The sequence below is a fragment of the Sebastes umbrosus genome, chromosome 6, assembly GCF_015220745.1.
Source record: "Sebastes umbrosus isolate fSebUmb1 chromosome 6, fSebUmb1.pri, whole genome shotgun sequence".
In the NCBI taxonomy this organism is placed as follows: Eukaryota; Metazoa; Chordata; class Actinopteri; order Perciformes; family Sebastidae; genus Sebastes; species Sebastes umbrosus.
Genome location: NC_051274.1, coordinates 20,911,554 through 20,930,826, shown reverse-complemented (window position 1 = coordinate 20,930,826; position 19,273 = coordinate 20,911,554). Strand labels below are relative to the sequence as shown.

The 19,273-nt window shown below is 40.1% G+C and overlaps 2 protein-coding genes across 2 annotated transcripts; both read left to right on the top strand.

Moving 5' to 3' along the window:
- Nucleotides 1-105: 105 nt before the first annotated feature.
- rbm10 (RNA binding motif protein 10) lies at nt 106-13,922 on the top strand. Its single transcript, XM_037773558.1, has 23 exons — nt 106-242; nt 1,709-1,790; nt 2,269-2,788; nt 2,873-3,043; nt 3,148-3,217; nt 4,656-4,729; nt 5,699-5,785; nt 5,924-5,984; nt 6,096-6,254; nt 7,418-7,578; nt 7,785-7,882; nt 8,142-8,229; nt 8,351-8,555; nt 9,675-9,769; nt 9,858-9,939; nt 10,324-10,415; nt 10,538-10,729; nt 11,171-11,365; nt 11,558-11,614; nt 12,347-12,541; nt 12,776-12,823; nt 12,929-12,984; nt 13,164-13,922. The coding sequence occupies exons 2-23, from the start codon at nt 1,774-1,776 to the stop codon at nt 13,252-13,254; spliced, it is 2,814 nt and encodes a 937-aa protein (XP_037629486.1). The 5' UTR covers nt 106-242; nt 1,709-1,773; the 3' UTR covers nt 13,255-13,922.
- A 659-nt stretch (nt 13,923-14,581) lies between these two features.
- On the top strand, nt 14,582-18,233 carry lrrc23 (leucine rich repeat containing 23). Its single transcript, XM_037773596.1, has 8 exons — nt 14,582-14,740; nt 15,987-16,096; nt 16,205-16,325; nt 16,432-16,573; nt 17,169-17,299; nt 17,438-17,574; nt 17,688-17,892; nt 17,981-18,233. The coding sequence occupies exons 1-8, from the start codon at nt 14,654-14,656 to the stop codon at nt 18,020-18,022; spliced, it is 975 nt and encodes a 324-aa protein (XP_037629524.1). The 5' UTR covers nt 14,582-14,653; the 3' UTR covers nt 18,023-18,233.
- The last annotated feature ends 1,040 nt before the right edge of the window (nt 18,234-19,273 follow it).

The following is a 19,273-nucleotide window of genomic DNA, read 5'->3' as shown; positions in this document are numbered from 1 at the left end:
ATAATGCCAAGCAGTGTATCAGTCATATTGGCTACCAGTTTAGGGTTGACCCTGGCTTGGTCTCGTCCAATCAGCGTCGACCTTGATGTGTTCGACCAATCAGAAGCCAGAGTCAGGTATTTTGAACCCTCCTCCTCTGAAATGTTCTTGCTGTAGCCATTTTACACTCAGTGGAAAATAAAATACCCTCCTCACCTGGGCTTCGACATTTAAAGAGCTATTGTCGCTTATACGTGACACTGGTAAGTGTTTGTCCTATTGCAAATACAACTGCAGGTGTTGTGTTCACGACAGCTGTCAGACGTCTTTGTGAGGCTAGTCTCTCTGCAAGACAACCTCAGGCTAATACTTAGCTTTGCATGCTAACCGAGATGACCGCCACACGTCATTGTTGAATACTCCTTTTTTGGGTTAGTAAGGTTGGGCATGTGCATTGCGCAGTAGTGATGCAGGGTTATGCATCTGTTTGTTTATTTACAGTTACAGTTTTGTTGGTGAGTTGTTTGCAAAGCAGTGGTATCAGTCAAAGTTTGCAGAAGTCTGCAGGATTCAAAGATGCAGCTGCAACCTGGTGACAGAACTAAAATAGTGCTGCTACCTGCCTCACACCTTGCACATCACTACTATGCAGGAGGCCTCTATTTGGGGGATTTTTTTTTTTTTGCAAAGTAGTTGTTTTGACTCTCTTGTTTCTAAAAGTCAACCAGCAGAGTTTACTGTGATTCTCCTGATTAGTGCACAGAACATGCATAGACTGCCATTAGACTGTTTTTTCTTGTGGGTGTAGAAACAAATGTTCTTAAAATGCATAAATGTCTCTCTTGGTTTGAAGTGAGAAATAGATTGCAGCAGCTTAACCAGGTGACAGAACTAAAAATAGTGCTATACCTGCCTCACACCTTGCACATCACTACTATGCACCACAGGAGGCCTCCATTTGGGAGATTTTTTTTTGCAAAGTAGTTGCTTTGACTCTGTTTCTAAAAGTCAACCAGCAAGGTTTACTGTGATTCTGCTGATTAGTGTACAGTACATGCATACACTGCCACTGACCAACACATTGTGTATGATGGGCAGTTTGTTGGTTAGTTACAGTCTATATGCATGCACTGTTTTTTGTTTATTTTGTTTTGCACAATTTAAGACTTTACAACATAACAAAAAAACTAAATGAATAATATACAGTGCAGGAAGAGGCAAATAACCCACTGGGCTTATCTGAAGCCTCCACCTAGAGACAAGATTAATATAAAGAAATAATATGACTACATAATAGTGATAACAAAACAATTAGGACAAGATATATATTTATATATATATATATATATATATATATATGTGTATGTATATGTATATATATATATATAATAACAACAATAACAATACAGTAAATATATAAAAAAAGACAAGTACAAGACAGCAATTAAATGACCCTTTAAGCGACTTTTGAAACATTTTACAGATGAACAGTTTATTGATGGATGTGAAAAGCTACTCCATAATTTGGTTCTCCTAAATCTTATCGAAAATTGACCTCTACGAGTGTTGGTATTGTGTCTGTGTGTGTGTGTACTGTATGTATGCACTATGTTGTTTTTTTATTATACTGTATGTGTCCCAAGACAAATTTCCTCCAGGACAATAAAGTCTATCTTATCTAATCTTATTGCTTCTCATTCAAAATAGTATATTCCCGATGTACTTGCAGGGTATCCAATGCTGTAACCAAATAGAAAAAAGGGCAGACACCAGGAGCAGAGTCAGTGGATCAGCATGGACTATGAGCGGAGGTGAGTTAAAGCAGCAGTGGGTAGAATTGGAGAGAATATGAATAAAAAAAGTTATTTTTATATTAAACGGTCACTATATCCTGGCACTAGTGCATGAGACAGAATGTTGATTAATATTTGATCAGAGCTGCCTAGTTTGACCGTTTGATCGGAGTTTGTGAGTGATTGACAGCTGCCTCCGTTGAATGAACAGCCAATAGGAACGCTCTCTCTCTCCTAAATGACATGTGATTGGCCAAATTCTCCCGTCACGAGATTAGATTTTTTAAACCCTGGAAACAGAGCCATGAGGAGGTGCAGAAGTTTAGTTTTCTCTCAGAACACCTGAATTACAATATGATGAAAGGTTATGGAATTTTTGCCCAATGATGCCAAAAACGTTCTGCCTACTGCAGGTTTAGACCTTCTTTTGTGCTTTTCTACCCTAAAGAGTATGTGTGTCCGACAAGTCCCTCACATTGTCTTTCACGGTCCGCAGGGGTGGGCGAGGTGACCGCACAGGTCGCTATGGCAACACTCACAACGATCACAACTTTCGTGACATGGACTACAGAGGCTATGGCCAAGAGGATGAGGAGGCAGGAGCAGGATATGATGTCAGAGCAGAGTGTGACAGACCATACTGCCACGAAGAGGGTGTCCGTGACTTCTCACCAGATCGTCTCCAAGACCGCCCGGGGTTTCACCAGAGAGGACATGGGCGAGGGGATATTGGACGTGAGGGCAAAGGGCTCCTGTGGCCCCCATGCCCTCAGTCGCAGCATGATCTAGCCTTAGAGGAGGAGGGATCCAGGCGGGAGTTTGAGCATTTATTGACTGGCCCACAGGAAAGAGGTCGGGGAAAAGGTGGAAGAGGCTTTCCTGAGAACAGTGCCCCTCATTCAGGGGGTAGGGATGGCAACTGGGGTCGTGGTGGTGCCCATTCAGAACAGATGGAGTACAATACGGCAAGACAGAGAGAGGAGGACAGGTTCTCACGTGCGGCGGTGAAGAGAAGGGTAAGCCATAACAAGTCCGTCCTCTTTATAGAGCTGCTGTTTTGATGTTGACATCGTTTGCTAATTTGTGACTGTCCCATACAGGCTTTTCCGGTGGGGGCAGAGGAGCATAGCTGTGGGAGTGCTGGTACTGACCTGACCCTTGAGGAGTTGGATCAGAGGGACCAGGACTACCGTGCAGATCTAGACCACAACCAGAGGCCAAGCAACATCATAATGCTTCGCATGCTGCCACCCAATGTCACCGCCAATGAGGTAAGTGTATGTCTCCTGGGCATGTTTTTCTCAACAGTGGTCTGATGATGCCTGGTTCTTGTCTTCAGCCGGCTTAAAATGCTATAATGCCTCTGTGTTCATAGATCCGGGCACAACTTCAGGAGCAGGGGATCCAGCCAAGAGAGGTTCGCCTCATGAGAAACAAATCCTCAGGTGAGAACTTGTCCATTGCCTCGAATCTTTTTTTCTGTTTTTTTATTTTTTATTCTCCCTTTGTGTCACACTCACCCATTACCAGCTCTTTCACTTCATTGCTCTCTTAGGAGACTTTCCCTCATCTGCTCAGTCTTTTCTCTCTTATTAATAAGCGCCCTCCCTTTCCTTCTTACTGTCACTGTCTTTCTTCATACTCTGACAGCGGGATAGACAGCTGATGCAAAGAATGCATTTATATTTATATACTACAGGCTTTTGCTGCGATTTCTGCTTTGATTTTTTTGGTCTGCTGGTGTCTGAATTCTGGCTAGTGCTCACAGGGCAACAAAACATCCATGCACGCTTCAAAGGAGAGCTCTATCCAAAAATGCATGCATACAGCGATAGGTTAGCGATCTTCACTCCATGGCATTAATTTTCCTTTTTCGGCTTGACTCTCTTATCATCTTTACCCTTTCATGATTCTGCCTCATCCATCTTGAAGTGAGATGTGTCTGAGTAGATGCTCAATGCTCTCAAACTAACCGTGTCAACCGAGAAATCAGCTGCGGAAGCAGCGTACGTTTGATGGTGTTTGTCATTGTAGCTATTTTTGAGTGTGTGAGTGTGGGGATGTAAGTGTTGCAGCTACCTCTCAGCTACGTGAGCGTCATCCATACCACTCAGAAAAGCTTGTCTTTTTCTAAAGGTTTTTTCCATTAAGATCATTGTCTCACTGGCCTCCCCCTTTGCTAACGCACTGGTTGTCTGTAAGGTGTGCTGATCTGACTCAGGCACACTTACAGTCCCCTGCACTGCTCTGTCTTTCTCACCTCCGCATCACTGTTTCCTCTGTTTTTAGGATAAGTCTCAGTGTTAAATGTTTAAATGATGATCTTTTGTGATTGCACTCCATGTAATATACCATATACAGTGTTGTTTAAAGAATATGTAAATCTAAATATGTTGTATAATGTGTTCTCAATCAGTTATAGTAATGCATGGACAGAATATGGAGCATTCCACCACAGTGCTACATAGTTCAGACCTCTCAGACTAGCAGAGATATGCTTGTTTGTGTATGTGTGTGTGTGTGTGTATATCTGTGTGTGCGTCTGTTTTGTTGGTGCCTGGGTGCTTCATCATTCAAAGCCAAAAAGCTCAGACTCAAACTGATGAGTGGGTAGGATTCTCCCTCTCTATCCCTCTCTCCTTGACCCTGTTGAGATACTTTGACATTGCGTCCTCCCACCCTTGCAGAGAATTTGACAGCGGCTCTCCAAACTGGCTGTCAGGTGTGTTATTTCCAAGGGAGAGAGGAAGCAATGATTTATTCTATTAGTGCTGATACAGGGTCTCTCTCTCTCCTCTGGACATGAAGCACTAACCCCTCACTGCGTTGTTGTTATGTTGTTGTTGTTGTTGTTCGGTTACCATGGCGCTGGGCGGTGTCCAGGTCAGAGCCGAGGATTCGCCTTCGTCGAGTTTAATGTCATACAGGAGGCCACCCGCTGGATGGAGACCAATCAGGTCACTCTCCCCTACACAGACACACATACACATATATACACGCATTATAATGGGACATATATGTTAATATGAGGACAAATGTACAGTCACATCATACCCTGTCATGTGCACATGATGCATTCCAGTATGGTATTAGACACACAGAGTGGAGACATAATTATTGTCCCTGAGGTAGGTAGGTCTTTGCACTTTTTGGGGAAATCCATCTTTTCTTTCTGCTTATACAGAATTCCACAAACAGGCAAATTCATGTTACATCATGCTGACGTCTGTCTGTCTGGGGCCTAACTACATAGTTGTCATAACTGGACCCTCCCAGTCACATTTGCTCATCATTTGCCCAATACAAGCTCCTCTATTATACAGAGGTCTCCTCTTTCTTCAGTGACATGTTCTCACTCTCTCTGGGATAGTGTGACAGTGTGAATATAAGTTCTCACATGGTCTATTGTATGCTGAATCAGAACCAATATAGTACTTCATTTTTTTTGTTTTTGAACCTTCCATATCTGGGTCATCTACCATTATGACATCTTTAGGATGGAGCTATTGTCTATTAGGGGGATGAAGGTGGTGACAGTGGGATGGGATGTGTGGAACACTGTGAAAAGGTTTCCCCTTAAGGGGGGAGGGATGACACAATTGAACAAAACACATTGTGTCCTTAAAAATGGACACCCACACACACTACACATACACCATCTCAGTCCGTCCCAATTTCCTAAAGCTGAAGGTTGCAATTCTCTGGTGTCCTCTTTCTCTCAGCCTCAGTTCTACTCTCTCTCTCTCTCTCTCTCTCTCTCTCTCTATTTCTTTCTCTCTCTCTCTCTCTCTCTGTCCCCCTCTCCCTCTCGTCCCTTTCATTCTCTCTCATCTCTTGTGAGATGAGGCCTTTCTCTGGCATGTGTGGCCTAATTATCACTGATAATCATTCTTTGTTCCCCCTCCCTCTCTTTCTTTTTCTTTCAGGCAGTGCTGTTGATTCTGGGACAAAGAGTGTCGATGCACTACAGCGACCCGAAACCGCGTGCCAATGAGGACTGGCTTTGCAACAAGGTTGTGTGTTTGCATTGTGTGGCATGCATATATTGGGAATCTAAATTTGTGAATTGTTTGCATGTATATCAGTCGCTGTAGTTGCTCTCACTCTTTTAAATTAGTATTTTAACAGTAGGTCATGTAACGTTTCAACAGTGTGGTGTGCAAAACTTTAAAAGGAGAGAGAAGTGCTTCAAATGCAGTGTGCCTAAATCAGGTAAAGTTTAACCCGGCTACTGTAAATATTTCAACTCTTCTCCCTTTTACAATAGTACAAGCTCCCTCACACCATATAATAATACATAAATGGCTTGTTGTCTTTCCCCAGAGGCTGAGCTGAAGTTGCCTCAGTTGCAGAGAGATTTGCCCATTGGTCTTCAAAAGGAGGGAGCCCAGGGCTTATTGCCCTTGCCAGCACCCTACCACTCCTCTGGTCCTACTGTCAACCCAGGACAGGCTGCACAGCAGGCAGATGTTGCCAATGACAGTAAGTCCTTCTCTTGACATTTTTGCCTCCATGGCAATTTCTTCTTCTATTCAGAAAGACCTACTTTGATGCAGTGTTAATTTCGTTAACAAAGACTAAATATGTTCATCAATGGCCGAGACGATAACGAGATGTGACCGACATCATTTAACACTAACTGTGACTATATCAACAGGCCATATTGTAGACAAAAAAGACGAGACTAAAATGTAGTTGATTGACAAAAAAAGAGGAGCCTAAGTATTAGAGATTTTTTTTTTTCTTCAACGCAGTGATTCCGTTTCCTGTGCCAGATCAGGACTACACAATGAGCACAGTCAGGAGGACTCGGAGTAACTTACTTAAGTTAAATTTATCAATGACAACAACAGGGCTTTGGGGAAAGAAACAAGGCATATTTTGGCTGCTAGATTAGATTGACTGAAATGTTCAATATAATCTGATGACTAAAAAAGACTAAAATGGCAACAGTTTTCATTGACTAAAATTAAAATAGTTATGGTTTTCTTTAATTAAGGGTGCTTTCACAAGCCAGCTTGTAGTCCACTTTTAATCGAACAATGGTGCGGTTCGTTTGGGCAGTTATGAACGCAGTAATCATATTCTGGTGCGGACCAAGGAGAAGGGATTCGTGCACACAGTAGATCAGTGCCGAGTCAAAGTCATTTTTTTATTTGGTCTGCTTTAATTTGTGCACTGTGAAACTAAACCAGACTAAATAGAAAACGAAAGTATCAATTTCACTCTGATTCCTTGTGAAAGCGCCTCCCAGACTTTTAGTTAACTGAAACTTGACCCAAAGAAAAACAGGATGAGGTTGACTAAATATGATAAAAACTAACAGGGACTACGACTAAATAAAAAAATTAGCTGACAAAATTAACACTACTTTTGTGTAACCTTTCTATTTTTTAATCATTGTTTATTTTATCAATGGATTAAATTGTGTACTCATATTGGAAAATATTGTGTAATGTGGATTATGGCAAATACTCTTACTCTTATTATGTTTTGAAACATTTTTCTTTACCTAGCTACTGTATAGCTTGCAAACCAGACCATCATGGGATTCTTGCTTTTACAACACTGTTTATTATCTGGAATCCGAATTGTTAAAAATTGTGTTAAAGAATATAATTATATCTCATCCTCTCCTACACCAGCTCTGATACTAAGGAACCTTGGCCCGCATACTTCAGTTGATACCATCTTATCTGCTTTGGCTCCATTTGCCACTCTCTCCCCTTCCAACGTTCGCCTAATCAAGGACAAGCACACACATCTCAACAGGGGCTTTGCCTTTCTACAGCTCTCTACTATAGTGGTGAGAAACATAAACACACATGCACAAGTGTTAGACATATTGTCATTCACTTTTAATCCATTGATTAATCCATACACATCATTTTGAAATTTGTGTACTGATGATTTTAAAATGAGCTTTATCCTAAACATACATAACACACACACACATAAACAGTTACACACAACTCGCACTAACTCGCAGTTCTCTGTATGTTTTATCAACAGGAGGCATCTCAGCTGCTCCAGATCTTGCAGGCTCTCCAGCCACCTCTCTCTATTGACGGCAAAGCTATTGTGGTGGAGTTTGCCAAAGGCTCCAAACGGTAAACACTCACACACCCAAACAGTGCTTTAGAGAAACCACAAGAGCACTTCAATTATAGCACATTATTGCTATGGCACAAAGAATAATATTATTGGTTCAAATCAATGATTAAAACATCACATTAAAACTCAAATTGGAAATTAGTATCCTTGAAATTAGTAGCCTAAAAATAGAGTGACTTGTATTTTTGTGTCACAAAGAAAAGTTTTTAAATGTTGGTCACCAGAAAGCGTCTCTGTGCCTCTTTTCTATGCCAGTGATGTGTTCCTGACGGACGGCAGCAGAGTGAGTGCTGCTACAGTGGCCAGCACAGCTATAGCTGCTGCACAGTGGGCTGTCACGCAGGTAACCTGAATGACTTCATTACAGAAAAGAAAACATAAGGGTGTAACACATCTTTAATTTCAAAATGTATATTTATGATTGTATTCTTGTGTATTTTTCTTTTTATGTTTTTCATTCTCAGACTGCTCAGAATGGATCAGGTGGAGGCCAGAGTATAGATACAGCAGTGTATCAGCAGGGGGCAGCAGTAACATACAGTCACGAAGGAAATGAATACTCTGGGCTGGATGGCACAACTTTCAAGACCCACGCAGATGCCAGGGTTGCTCTTTTACCCGGTGCAGGAACAGCCCTGATGGGGGCCTATGCTGGAGGAGCAGCCACAGGTTGGTATCACATATGCTAAACATATAGAGCCTATTACCTGTATTATCTATACATAGGAATGGGTAGCGTTAAGATTCTAACGGTACTACTACTCTTACTGATGCTGCTTATCGATCTGGTACTTTACCGGTGCCCTTAACGGTTCTTTTTGTTGTTTTTTAAGAGAACAAAATCAAACAAATGAATAACAGAATTAACATTGCTTTATTTTGTCATACTGTGTATAAATTAACATATGAGTAGCAACAGCAGTGTTTTGAACAAATCACTTAGTAAAATGTAAAATAAACAATTATTTATAGTATAAGAAACAGTCATGTTTTGAACAAATCACTATTATAAACTATAATGTGATGATGGAAATGTAAAGTAAATGAATTAAACAATTATTAAATGCAAAAGAAAATATAGGTGGAATTTATGAACGCACCCATATTTAGGTTATATCTAAACAATCAGCTGGCTAATGGTTACTTTAATCATTAACCCATGTTTGTATAATTTTGTTAACTCCGTGTGGGCTCTAGGCTGTTAGTGTACATAACATACCTGAGGTGGATGGGGCAACGAGGGATGAACTACAAGCTAGTCTGTTGAAAACGGTGCATTTGGCGGTGTTTCCGCCCTTACAAGCAAAAGACTTGCTGCACTTTTGGCAACGAGCATTGTCTGCATCGACTCAAATTTAAGTATAACTGACTGTTTTGATTTCTCTCCGCCATTGTTGGATCAGGGTCTCCGATCTCAGTGTGTGGAGAGAGGCAGAGAGAGCTGGCCCCGCCCCTCGTACACAGATCTCTCCTCTGGATTGGAAAATGCATCATTGACAAATGTTTTAATCTTATTACAAATTAGAAACAGAGTTTGTGAAATCAGAAGTGCAAGATAGAGTTTACATAGCCTAAATAAATAGGAAATCAATTTTCTTAAGTTCTCCAACACCGATAGCAGAACTGTTAACGTCAGAGCTTATCGATACTACGGTCTTGAAAAAATGAGCCCCGGGGCTCGTTTAGTACCGGGTATCGGTACCCATTACTATCTATATACCTGTATACATTTGAATTGAACCTTTGTTAACTTAAGGCACCTGTTTGTGTGTGCTCACTACTGTGCAGCTGAGGCACTGACATCTGGATCAGCAGTCGTACAGCAGCCTCTTACTCATACACAGACTGCTCTCATCTCCACGGCTACCACACCAGTTACACAGGTACAAAAATAGTTTGCATTCCTTCTTTTATTTTTGCATTATTTCACGTCATTACTTTCTTGGTTTTAAGAACTCTGTGACTCCACAGGTTGAGATCGTGGGAAAACCACAACCAGCTGCTCCCAGCCAACCTGCAACCCCAGGCACTGAACATGAGCTCCAGCAATACCGTAAGGCTTTGTGTTCCCAGTGTTGCCTAGTATGCCTACAGCTTGGGAAGTTATTTGCAGTGTTCAACCCTAAACGGGGTATGCAAACAGCGTTAGGAATCGAGACTTGGCTTAAAAAAACACAGAATCAACACCTTCACTAATGACTGCAAATAGATGTAGCTTTGTGGCAGACATTTCGGTCAAACTAGTTTCACCAGACTTTTTAAAAATGAAAAAATCCTGTATATAAAATAGTTTTTTGGTGGATAACTGAGTGTTTATCAGAATGTATAAATCACGATGCTGCTGCTGATTAACAGTGAATCAAACCTTTTATGATCGATTAAGGGTTTAAATTTGATATCTGACCCTGAGGTGAATGTCCTGTGTGTTTGACTGCAGCTGTGCCAGATGTGTCCACATACCAGTATGACGAAAGCTCTGGCTACTATTACGACCCACTCACAGGCCTCTACTATGACCCTAACTCCCAGGTAAAGAGTGGCGAATGTACTGCAGTTTAAATATCAAGCCAGCGCTCTTTGAAACATTTTTCAGAATGTGTCTTCTTCCTCAGCATTTCAGTCTGGTTTTGTGTGCCCCTCCTCTATTGCAGTACTACTACAATCCTCACACTCAGCAGTACATGTACTGGGATGGAGAGAAGCACACCTACATTCCCGCTGCTGCCGGCCAGTCCAACTCCGAAGGTGGTCCCATGAGTATTGGCGAAGCCCCTTCAGACTCACCGTTTGCTACCCCTGGCAAGGAGAAGAAAGACAAACCCAAGAGTAAAACCGCTCAACAGGTACTCTACAACCTGGATACAAGTTCAAGTACTGTCGGATGTGCACAGACAACTAAATTTACCTTTTGGATTTCAAAGTGAACCTCCATCATAAAGTTTTTAGCTGGCTTTGCTCTTTGTATATTGATTTGACATTTGTACAGCTTTGTAAGTTTCAGTATGTATGATTCAACACATCTGTTAGTGGACAAAATAACAATACCTTACCATATAATACAGTTTAGTTCAGACTAAAATTACCAAAGTTCTTTTAACACCTCTAAAGTATTCTGGAAATGTTAGACTTCACCAAGGTAGTATTTATTGAAGAGCTACTGAGTTGGATTGCATTATTGTATGTTGTCCACCCTTGGTGTGGGCGACTGTTCAAATTGTAAATCTTCCGCTGTTCAGTCCGTATATATATAACTAACTTGTATCTCTTGGGCTTTTTATTAATAGATTGCCAAAGATATGGAGCGCTGGGCGAAGAGTCTCAACAGACACAAGGAGAACATGCGTTCTGTCTCCTCCTCCCCTGCCGTCGGCTCCACAGCGCTGCCGCCTGGTTACACTCGGGCGCCCGGCCACAGTCGCCTAGATGACCGCCGAGAGTCTGCTAGTGCTGACGCAGGCTATGCTGTTCTGGAGAAAAAGGTACATGACTCTGACACACACAGGCTTAGCTGTAAACACCTGTTTTCCCTTCGGGGCAGCAGGGTATCATGTCCATCAACCAGAGGACTATGGCTCCTACAACCACTCATCCTGCCCCAGTGCAAGTAATAAGACAATGTCTCTTACTAACTGACCTGGTAATCCCTCTGATCTCGCTTTTCTGTCCTGCAGGGTGCGTTGTCTGAACGGCCTCAGATTTTTCTGGACCAGATCCGACAAAGTACAGAAGTAAGGGCATGGTCAAAGTGATTGTATTTGATATGTATCTTTGTTGGTCAGTTTTTCGAACACCCTGTCTTTTTGGAGAGGATGCTAAAAAACGTTTTTTCAAGCATACTATTACTATTTCTGTGTCTATAGACATGTTTCCGCTGCATGGTACAGCTCTGCTCTGCTCGACTCGACTCACTTTTAGTACCAGGTCCTTTTCTTTATGCCGTGTTTCTAGTGCAGGTAGAACCCCCTCAGTGTAGGCAGGATTCTTAACTGATCGCCGTAGCAACAGTGCGTGAAACTGCTGTAATATCATCTTCAACGGGACACTCACTGAATCATTTCAACGGCAACCAAACAGAGGATCTGTGCTACACCAATTGTACGGCATAGTGTACAACGTAGTGTGTCCGGTAGGGGTGCAAATCACCAGAGGCCCACAATATTATTACATTATCTAAGTCACAATACGATCTTATTGCGATTTTAAACATTTAGCGATATGCTGGGTATTGCAATAAGATATATTGCGATTTATTACCTTTTTTTCAACTGAAAATTATGCCGTTTGTCAACATCTGTTTTATCTCAGAGTTTTGATTCACATATCTTGAGGTCAGAGGTCAATGGAAATGCAAAAATAACCGTTCTAATGTGTAACAAACTGAACTGAACTGGATTGGACTGGACTGCTTGGTGGAGACGTGCGTTCTGTTCCTCATTTGCTCTTGCATCTTATTTCTGTAGCGTTCGCCTCCTCAGCAGCAGGGTCTGGTCCCAGCCTACAGCGGAGAAACTGACAGCGAGGAAGAAGGAGGCGACAGAGATGAGAAAGACGGAAGAATGACAGACTGGGTTAAACTGGCTTGTCTGCTGTGTAGGAGGCAGTTCCCCAGCAAGGAGGCGCTCATCAGGCACCAGCAGCTCTCTGAGCTACACAAGGTGGTTACAAAAACAGCTTGAATCTTATTTCACACCTTTACAAACATCGCATAAATGATGAATTAGGAACATCTGTTCACTCCTGGCTGGAAACCTTTTTCAGTGTATTTTGTTAAATGATTGTCTCATACATTCTTCATTATTTGTCATATAAAGGGTGTCTAAAAATGACAAAGGTGCCGCCTCCTCTTTTAAACATGTCTAAACTTCTGCCTGTTATCCGTCCGCCCTCAGCAAAACTTGGAGCAGAGAAGAATCCAGCAAGAATCTGCAGGCAAAGAGGTTAGTTGAGCCTCAGGGTGCGACTGTAGGAGTTAAACAACATTGCATAAAGTAATTAAATTTATAGTAGCAGTATTCACTTCATTGCCTTCTTTTTGCTTGCAGAGACTTGTGGATGGACCTGAGCCTCCTGATCCTAAGAGGAGGAAGTTTAGCCCCATGTAAGCAGCAGTGAAGTCTCAAATATTCCCTTAAATAATCACAGATCTCATCCCATTATCTAGCAAGCTACCCCTAGAAATGTATGGTGATGTCTTATCTGTAGTGTAAGGTCTGTTGCTTTCTTTCTACTTAGGTTGTGTGTGCACTTAATGTTATTTTATTCTCTTTTTCTCTTTAGTGACGGGATCACAGGCACCAGTCTTGGCGCCAGGATGCTGCAGGGAGGAGTGAAAAAAGGGCTTCTTTTGCGCAACATGCAAGTGGAATGAGCCCTCACCCTGAAATCTCAACGTCCTGACCCGGGACAGGGGGAACGACGAATCCTAGCACGCAACACTTCACCATTAACATCATATATAGATAATAGATGAACCTCTTAATTTTGGTTTGACATTACAATTACCTCAAACAGTGGTAATACACTCATGAACTGATCCTGTAGCAGTGGATGTCAGGATAATGCACAGAATGCACTTTTTTTGCTTTCTTCCTGAATGATGCAGTTTTGGGTTCTCACTTGCTTCGGAGCTTGTGCGTGATAAACAAGCTTTATGTGGTTGGGAAACATTTGGGATTTTCTAATATTACTGTCTATGCACCATAGATTTTGTTTTTTAATTTAATGCTATATGCCTTGTCATTCAGTGAATGACTGATCTGGGCATGAACATTTTAGAAGAGACCTCATGAACTGGACAGGGTCGGATGAAAAAGTGTCTCAGTTTGTCATGAATTCACAATGTAGGCCTAATACATCATTATCTCTGGAGAAAGTTATTTTTTATTTCTTGTATTTTACCAATAATGTGACTGTGTTTTCATCAAGCTTGTGTAAATTAATTCAGAATAACACATTTTCATCATTATCAATGATTTATGTCTTTGTATGGGCAAGCCAGTAAACAGTTGCTAATATTTCGACATTTTAACTTGAAATTTCCAAAGCTGTGTTTTTGCAAATCGGTGGTTTAACAAAAGAGGAATATAAATAATGCAACATCTTGACCCGCAGAAATTGTACAGCTGTTGCATGGTTGCACATTAGTCTCACCCTGAGAATGTGTTTTCTGTTTCAAATTCAAATGAGCTTCATTGGCATGAATGTTCAGGTTACATTATTGCCAAAGCGAAATTACATATTAATGAATAATTACATTTCACAAGAAACAATCACAAAATAATCAAAATATACAAAATACATTTTAAATATACATTCTTTTACAGAAACATGTTTGGAGCTTGTAGCACCTATTATCATATGTCAACATATTTTGCAGCTAATATTGCACATTGATTTTTCTCCCCACATTAAGTATGGTATTTTCTGAGGATCAGGGGAGATGGATTAACTCAGGATATATGTTATTTATTTTTTTTTAAAAAGAAAACATCTCTCACATCCTTTATATTTTTCACAGCACAGTAAGAAGTGAGCATCAAATGAGTCTTTAACACACCTGTGCTCGTGTTAGGGATGTTGGGTTTCCATGGCAACAGCAACACAAACGTGGACCATAGACCTTAGGCCTGGCAACAGTCCAGTTACTAGCTTAGCTAACTCAGTCAGTTTCGTCGCTATTAGATAGCTAAACTCAGTGCAGTTGGACTAGTTAGCAGCTTATTAGCTACCAGCTGGTCTTCTGCTACTTTTTGTGAAAACAACGAGCCATGTCTGAGGTGGATGAAGATGCAATCTTGTCGGATATAGAGGGAGAGGAAGAAACACAGCAAGAAGGAGCTGAAGAGGACGAGAAGGTGAGAGTTACTGAAAGATAACTTCTTAAAAGAAATGTGTACATCTAATCGTGCATTTTTTATAAGAACAAGTAACATTACTACCATAGCATGCTGGTTTAAGCAGGTGGAGTAAATTACACAGTCTCAAATATTCCCTTAAATAATCACAGATCTCATCCCAGTATCTAGCTACCCCCCAAAAATGGACAGGAAGGTCAAGGCCTGATTCCCCCATCCCACCCCTTTCAAATGTTTAGGTTTAACATTTTATATATTATGTTAAACCTAAACATATAGGTATATATTATAAATATATATTATATTATATATATACAATGTTAAACCTAAACATATAGGTATATATATATTATATATTTTATATTGTATATTTATTATATATATATATTATATTATATGTTATATATATATATTTTATATATTATATGTATATATATATTATATACATATTGGTAATGATATTGGTTTATTATAAGGGTACAAATTATATACTTAAGTGATGCTTAAAATGCATGACTCCTGATTTATTGCATGAATTAATGCAGCAGGATGCATCATAAATTCCTGTCACCGTGTTAACAAATGATCAAGTCCCTATGACCCTATGTGATTAATTCACACTTCATCATTAATTAAGGAATGTTAATTCACAGTTATTTCATACATTAACATATAATAATAATAAAAAAAAAATCTCAGGCTCCACCCCATAAGGTTGTAAATGTAGCATCTGACCACCAGTTTGACAAAAAAAAAGCTTCATATTTCTATATGAGTATAGCTGCTATTCTTCTTTTAGAGTGATTGAGCAAATGCATGGATCTGAATTAATTTGGTAGCATCAATTAATGTATGAAGTAACTCTGAATTAACATTCCTGAATTGGTGATTGGTGAAATAATCACAAAGTCACAGTGGCTTTGTTGATGGAGAGCAACAGGAATACATGATACCAGCATTCATTCATGCATTATATTATAATGAGTCATGCATCAGTTAAGCATTACTTAAGTATATGATTTGTACTTTTTATTATAAAGCGTTACTGCATTAAATGTAAGTAATTCACAGGGATTTTGAAGGTTTAGTTAAAATGTTCCATGGGTGGTTTTGAACCTCTATTGTGTCTGGGCTGTGCCCCATACACTAACATTGATGGGGTCCTGTAGTGCATTCAATCCTCTGTGAGTTAGCACCACCAACAATTTGGAAAAGTATAATCCTGTGATGTCTTCCAATCTCACAGGTAGAGATTTGCCATTTGACCCAAGAAACCATAAGTGAGAAGCTCTCATTGCTGTGCCGAACAGGAGATGGACTTGGCCATGCATTTGTCAGACTGGACCTCAAAGACAAGTATGGGGACAAAAAATACATACAAAATAGGCTGCATTTGCCCTATAATCTTGAATTGTCTCTTTGATTTTATACTAATGTTCCCTTTGTCATCACTGTACTCCTCAGAGGACTGAGTGACATCGATGTAATCAGCAGTTTTATTCACCTACGTTTTCTGGATCTCTCCGACAACCACCTCACTGATCTTTATCCTCTGGAATCTCTGACCCAGCTGCTCTGGCTGAAGGCAAGGACCTCCCTTCTTTATTCATTTAGAAAAGGACATCTCTGGGGCTGTCAGTATCATTCACTCTAACTGATGGTGAATCTCTAATCCAACTCTTCGTCTGTAGGTTGACAATAATGCTGTGGCGTCCCTCAAAGATCAACCTTTCAATCAGTTCACCTACCTGCAGTGGCTGAGTATGGCAGGAAACCGGCTGACAGACCTGGACGGCCTGGTTGGGCCTGCCCTGGAGAGCCTCAATCTTTCAGGTTGTCCGTTGGTTGTATGCATAGACTATACAGCCTATGGTGTTTTTATAATACTGTGTGAATGACGGGGGAATGTTTTAAGCTAATTTGGAGTTTCCTAATGGTTCATTATCACTATTGACTTTTTTCAATTTCATTTTAGTTTAGTTTTCAGTGTGTTTGCTAGTTTTAGTTTAGTTTCAGTTTTTCAGAGTTAGTTTTTATATATTTAGTGTTAGTTTTACAGTAATTGTTATGGCCAGCTATAATGTCTCAGCAGTATGTAGCTACAAAATACATGCTTGGAGAACTGTAGGAATGGTAAAAGGGTAGTGTTTAGTGTTTAACCTTCACGTTACTTAAGTGAAGCAGTTGCGGCATAGCATTATAGCTAAACAAAACGAAAAACTGAAAACAATTCACTCTCATTTTTATTAGTTTTTTAACAATGCAATATTGTTTCAGTTTACTTTTAGTCAAGTCTTTAAGTCAGTTTATTAAACAATATTTTCACTGCTTATTTTAGTCTTAGTTTATTATAATAACCCTGGTGCCTAATAGCCTATATATCTTTTGGAAATATAATTGACATGACATTTTGCAACCACTCTGGCAGGTAACAGTATTCAGAGAGTGACTGGTCTTCAGAGTGGCTGTTTTGACAACTTGGTAACTCTGGAGCTGAGGGGAAACATGTTGGAAACCACTGATGGCATCGACCTTCCCAACCTGCAGAAATTATATCTGGTAAAAAAAAGCACTATATGATTTGGTTAATAATAGCACTAACACACTTAATGAGGTTGATCCATTAACACCAGCCTTAATATCCGAATAATGACCAAAAGAGCACCCTGCTTGTAACTATTCTTGCTCTCCGTTCAGGCCCAAAATGTTATCACGCATCTGGAGGGTTTAGAGAAGTTAGAGCGCCTCACCACCCTTCACCTTCGAGACAACCAGCTAGATACTCTGGTTGGTTTCAGCGCCAACATGAAGTGTCTCCAATACCTCAATGTCAGGTACGCGGTTGTTATCCCAACAGGATAGATCAGAGCCTGTTATCAACTCAGTAAAAAATAAAATGATGTATCCCAGATTATATATATATATCATATGTTTCTGTCTCCCTTAGAGGCAACCTAATCTTAGATGAGAATGCCCTGCAAAGCATCACACTTGTGTCAAAAACTCTGCGAGCTTTGGTCCTTTCTGACAATCCTCTGGTGGAGGCGACAGACTACCGGCTGAATGTACTAGTTGTACTGCCACAGCTGGAGCGACTTGACAAAGAGCCCGTCTCCCCAGAGGAGAGGACTGAGGCCTTGGAGAGAATCAAGGTAAAGCTCAGAAACATCTCATTTCTGATTGTGGCAGACATAACCTGCTCCTTCGCTGGTTGTTCTAACGGCATGTATGTCATTTCAGGAGCTTAAAGAAGAGGAAATATCTGAGGAAGATTTGCAATGATGGCCAAAATGAGGAAGTATTTGACTTCCTTGAAAAACGCAGGCTTGGTGTGTGTAGGTGTGGGTGACTGTGATTGTGCAGTCTGAAAGTATTGTAGGCTTTATCTCAATAGAGTATCTTTCCATCTGTATATTTGGACATCAGGGCTGCTTGTGTCATGTTCTTGCACTATTACAGCCTATTTTTTGAGCAATAAACATTTTTAAATGTTTATTTATGTTGCATCTGTTAACATGTAGAAATGCAGATAATCAGCAGGTAATAGAGTATCTTTTTATCTGTATATTTGTACATTAGGGCTGCTTGCGTCATGTTCTTCAACTATTACAGCCTATTTTTTGAGCAATAAACATTTTTAAATGTTTATTTCTGTTGCATCTGTTAACATGTAGAAATGCAGATAATCAGCAGGTTACAAAGCAACCTGTCAGTGACTAAGGAATAATAAATGAGGAGTATTTGAACCTTGTCTTGCTGTACTGTGTTTCCCTGAATAAGGATGAGAAGGCAAAATCCACCACCACTTCCCTGTTGGCAGCTATCCAGCTGCAGCTTTAAAGGCACAGCAACATGCAATGGATATATGTGTGTGGAAAATCCCCATATGTATACTGAGCTATACTGTCCTTCAAGCACAGCGTACGCACATTTGATCAGATAATATAATTATTTCAAATAAATAGCTGTAATCTGAAGCAATCAATAATATTTCCACACCTCAACCTCATACTGTTGCCACAACCAGGAAGTTGCCTCATTGAAAAGATGTGGGAGGGTGCCATTTATGTCATTGTACACCCTGATAATTTCACAACGAAGCTATACACTGTCTGTAACTACCTACAGTTCTCCACATTGCTCCATGCTTCCTGTAATAAAACTGGTGATTCACTCTTTTTTTCCCTTTTTTTTAAATAAATAATAATGCTTTCTTTATTGAACACATGCTCATTAACAGAGGTACAGATACATAGACAATTAAAAAAAAAAAGACAAAAATAAGACAAAACAAAAATAATTATATGCATTTCATAATGCCAGAGTTAGTTATATATATTATATTATATTCATTTTATAATTTAAAAGTCTTAATGGCTTTTTTTGTTTTTAACATCCGGTAAGATGGTGCTATATTTTTTTAATTCATTAATAAAATGCAGGAAAGTTGGCCTGGTTTCTGACCACTTTTTCTTATGAATATGACATTTTCCAAAAATAATAATAAATAATTGTATGATATACAGCATGTTA

Coding starts and splice junctions, on each gene's coding strand:
- lrrc23 (XM_037773596.1), top strand. CDS start 14,654: ATGTCTGAGGTGGATGAAGATGCAATCTTGTCGGATATAGAGGGAGAG. Junction 17,575..17,687: donor CTCCAATACCTCAATGTCAG/GTACGCGGTTGT, acceptor TGTCTCCCTTAG/AGGCAACCTAATCTTAGATG. Junction 17,893..17,980: donor AGGCCTTGGAGAGAATCAAG/GTAAAGCTCAGA, acceptor ATGTCATTTCAG/GAGCTTAAAGAAGAGGAAAT.
- rbm10 (XM_037773558.1), top strand. Junction 3,044..3,147: donor CCAATGTCACCGCCAATGAG/GTAAGTGTATGT, acceptor CTGTGTTCATAG/ATCCGGGCACAACTTCAGGA. Junction 12,985..13,163: donor AGGAGGAAGTTTAGCCCCAT/GTAAGCAGCAGT, acceptor TTTTCTCTTTAG/TGACGGGATCACAGGCACCA.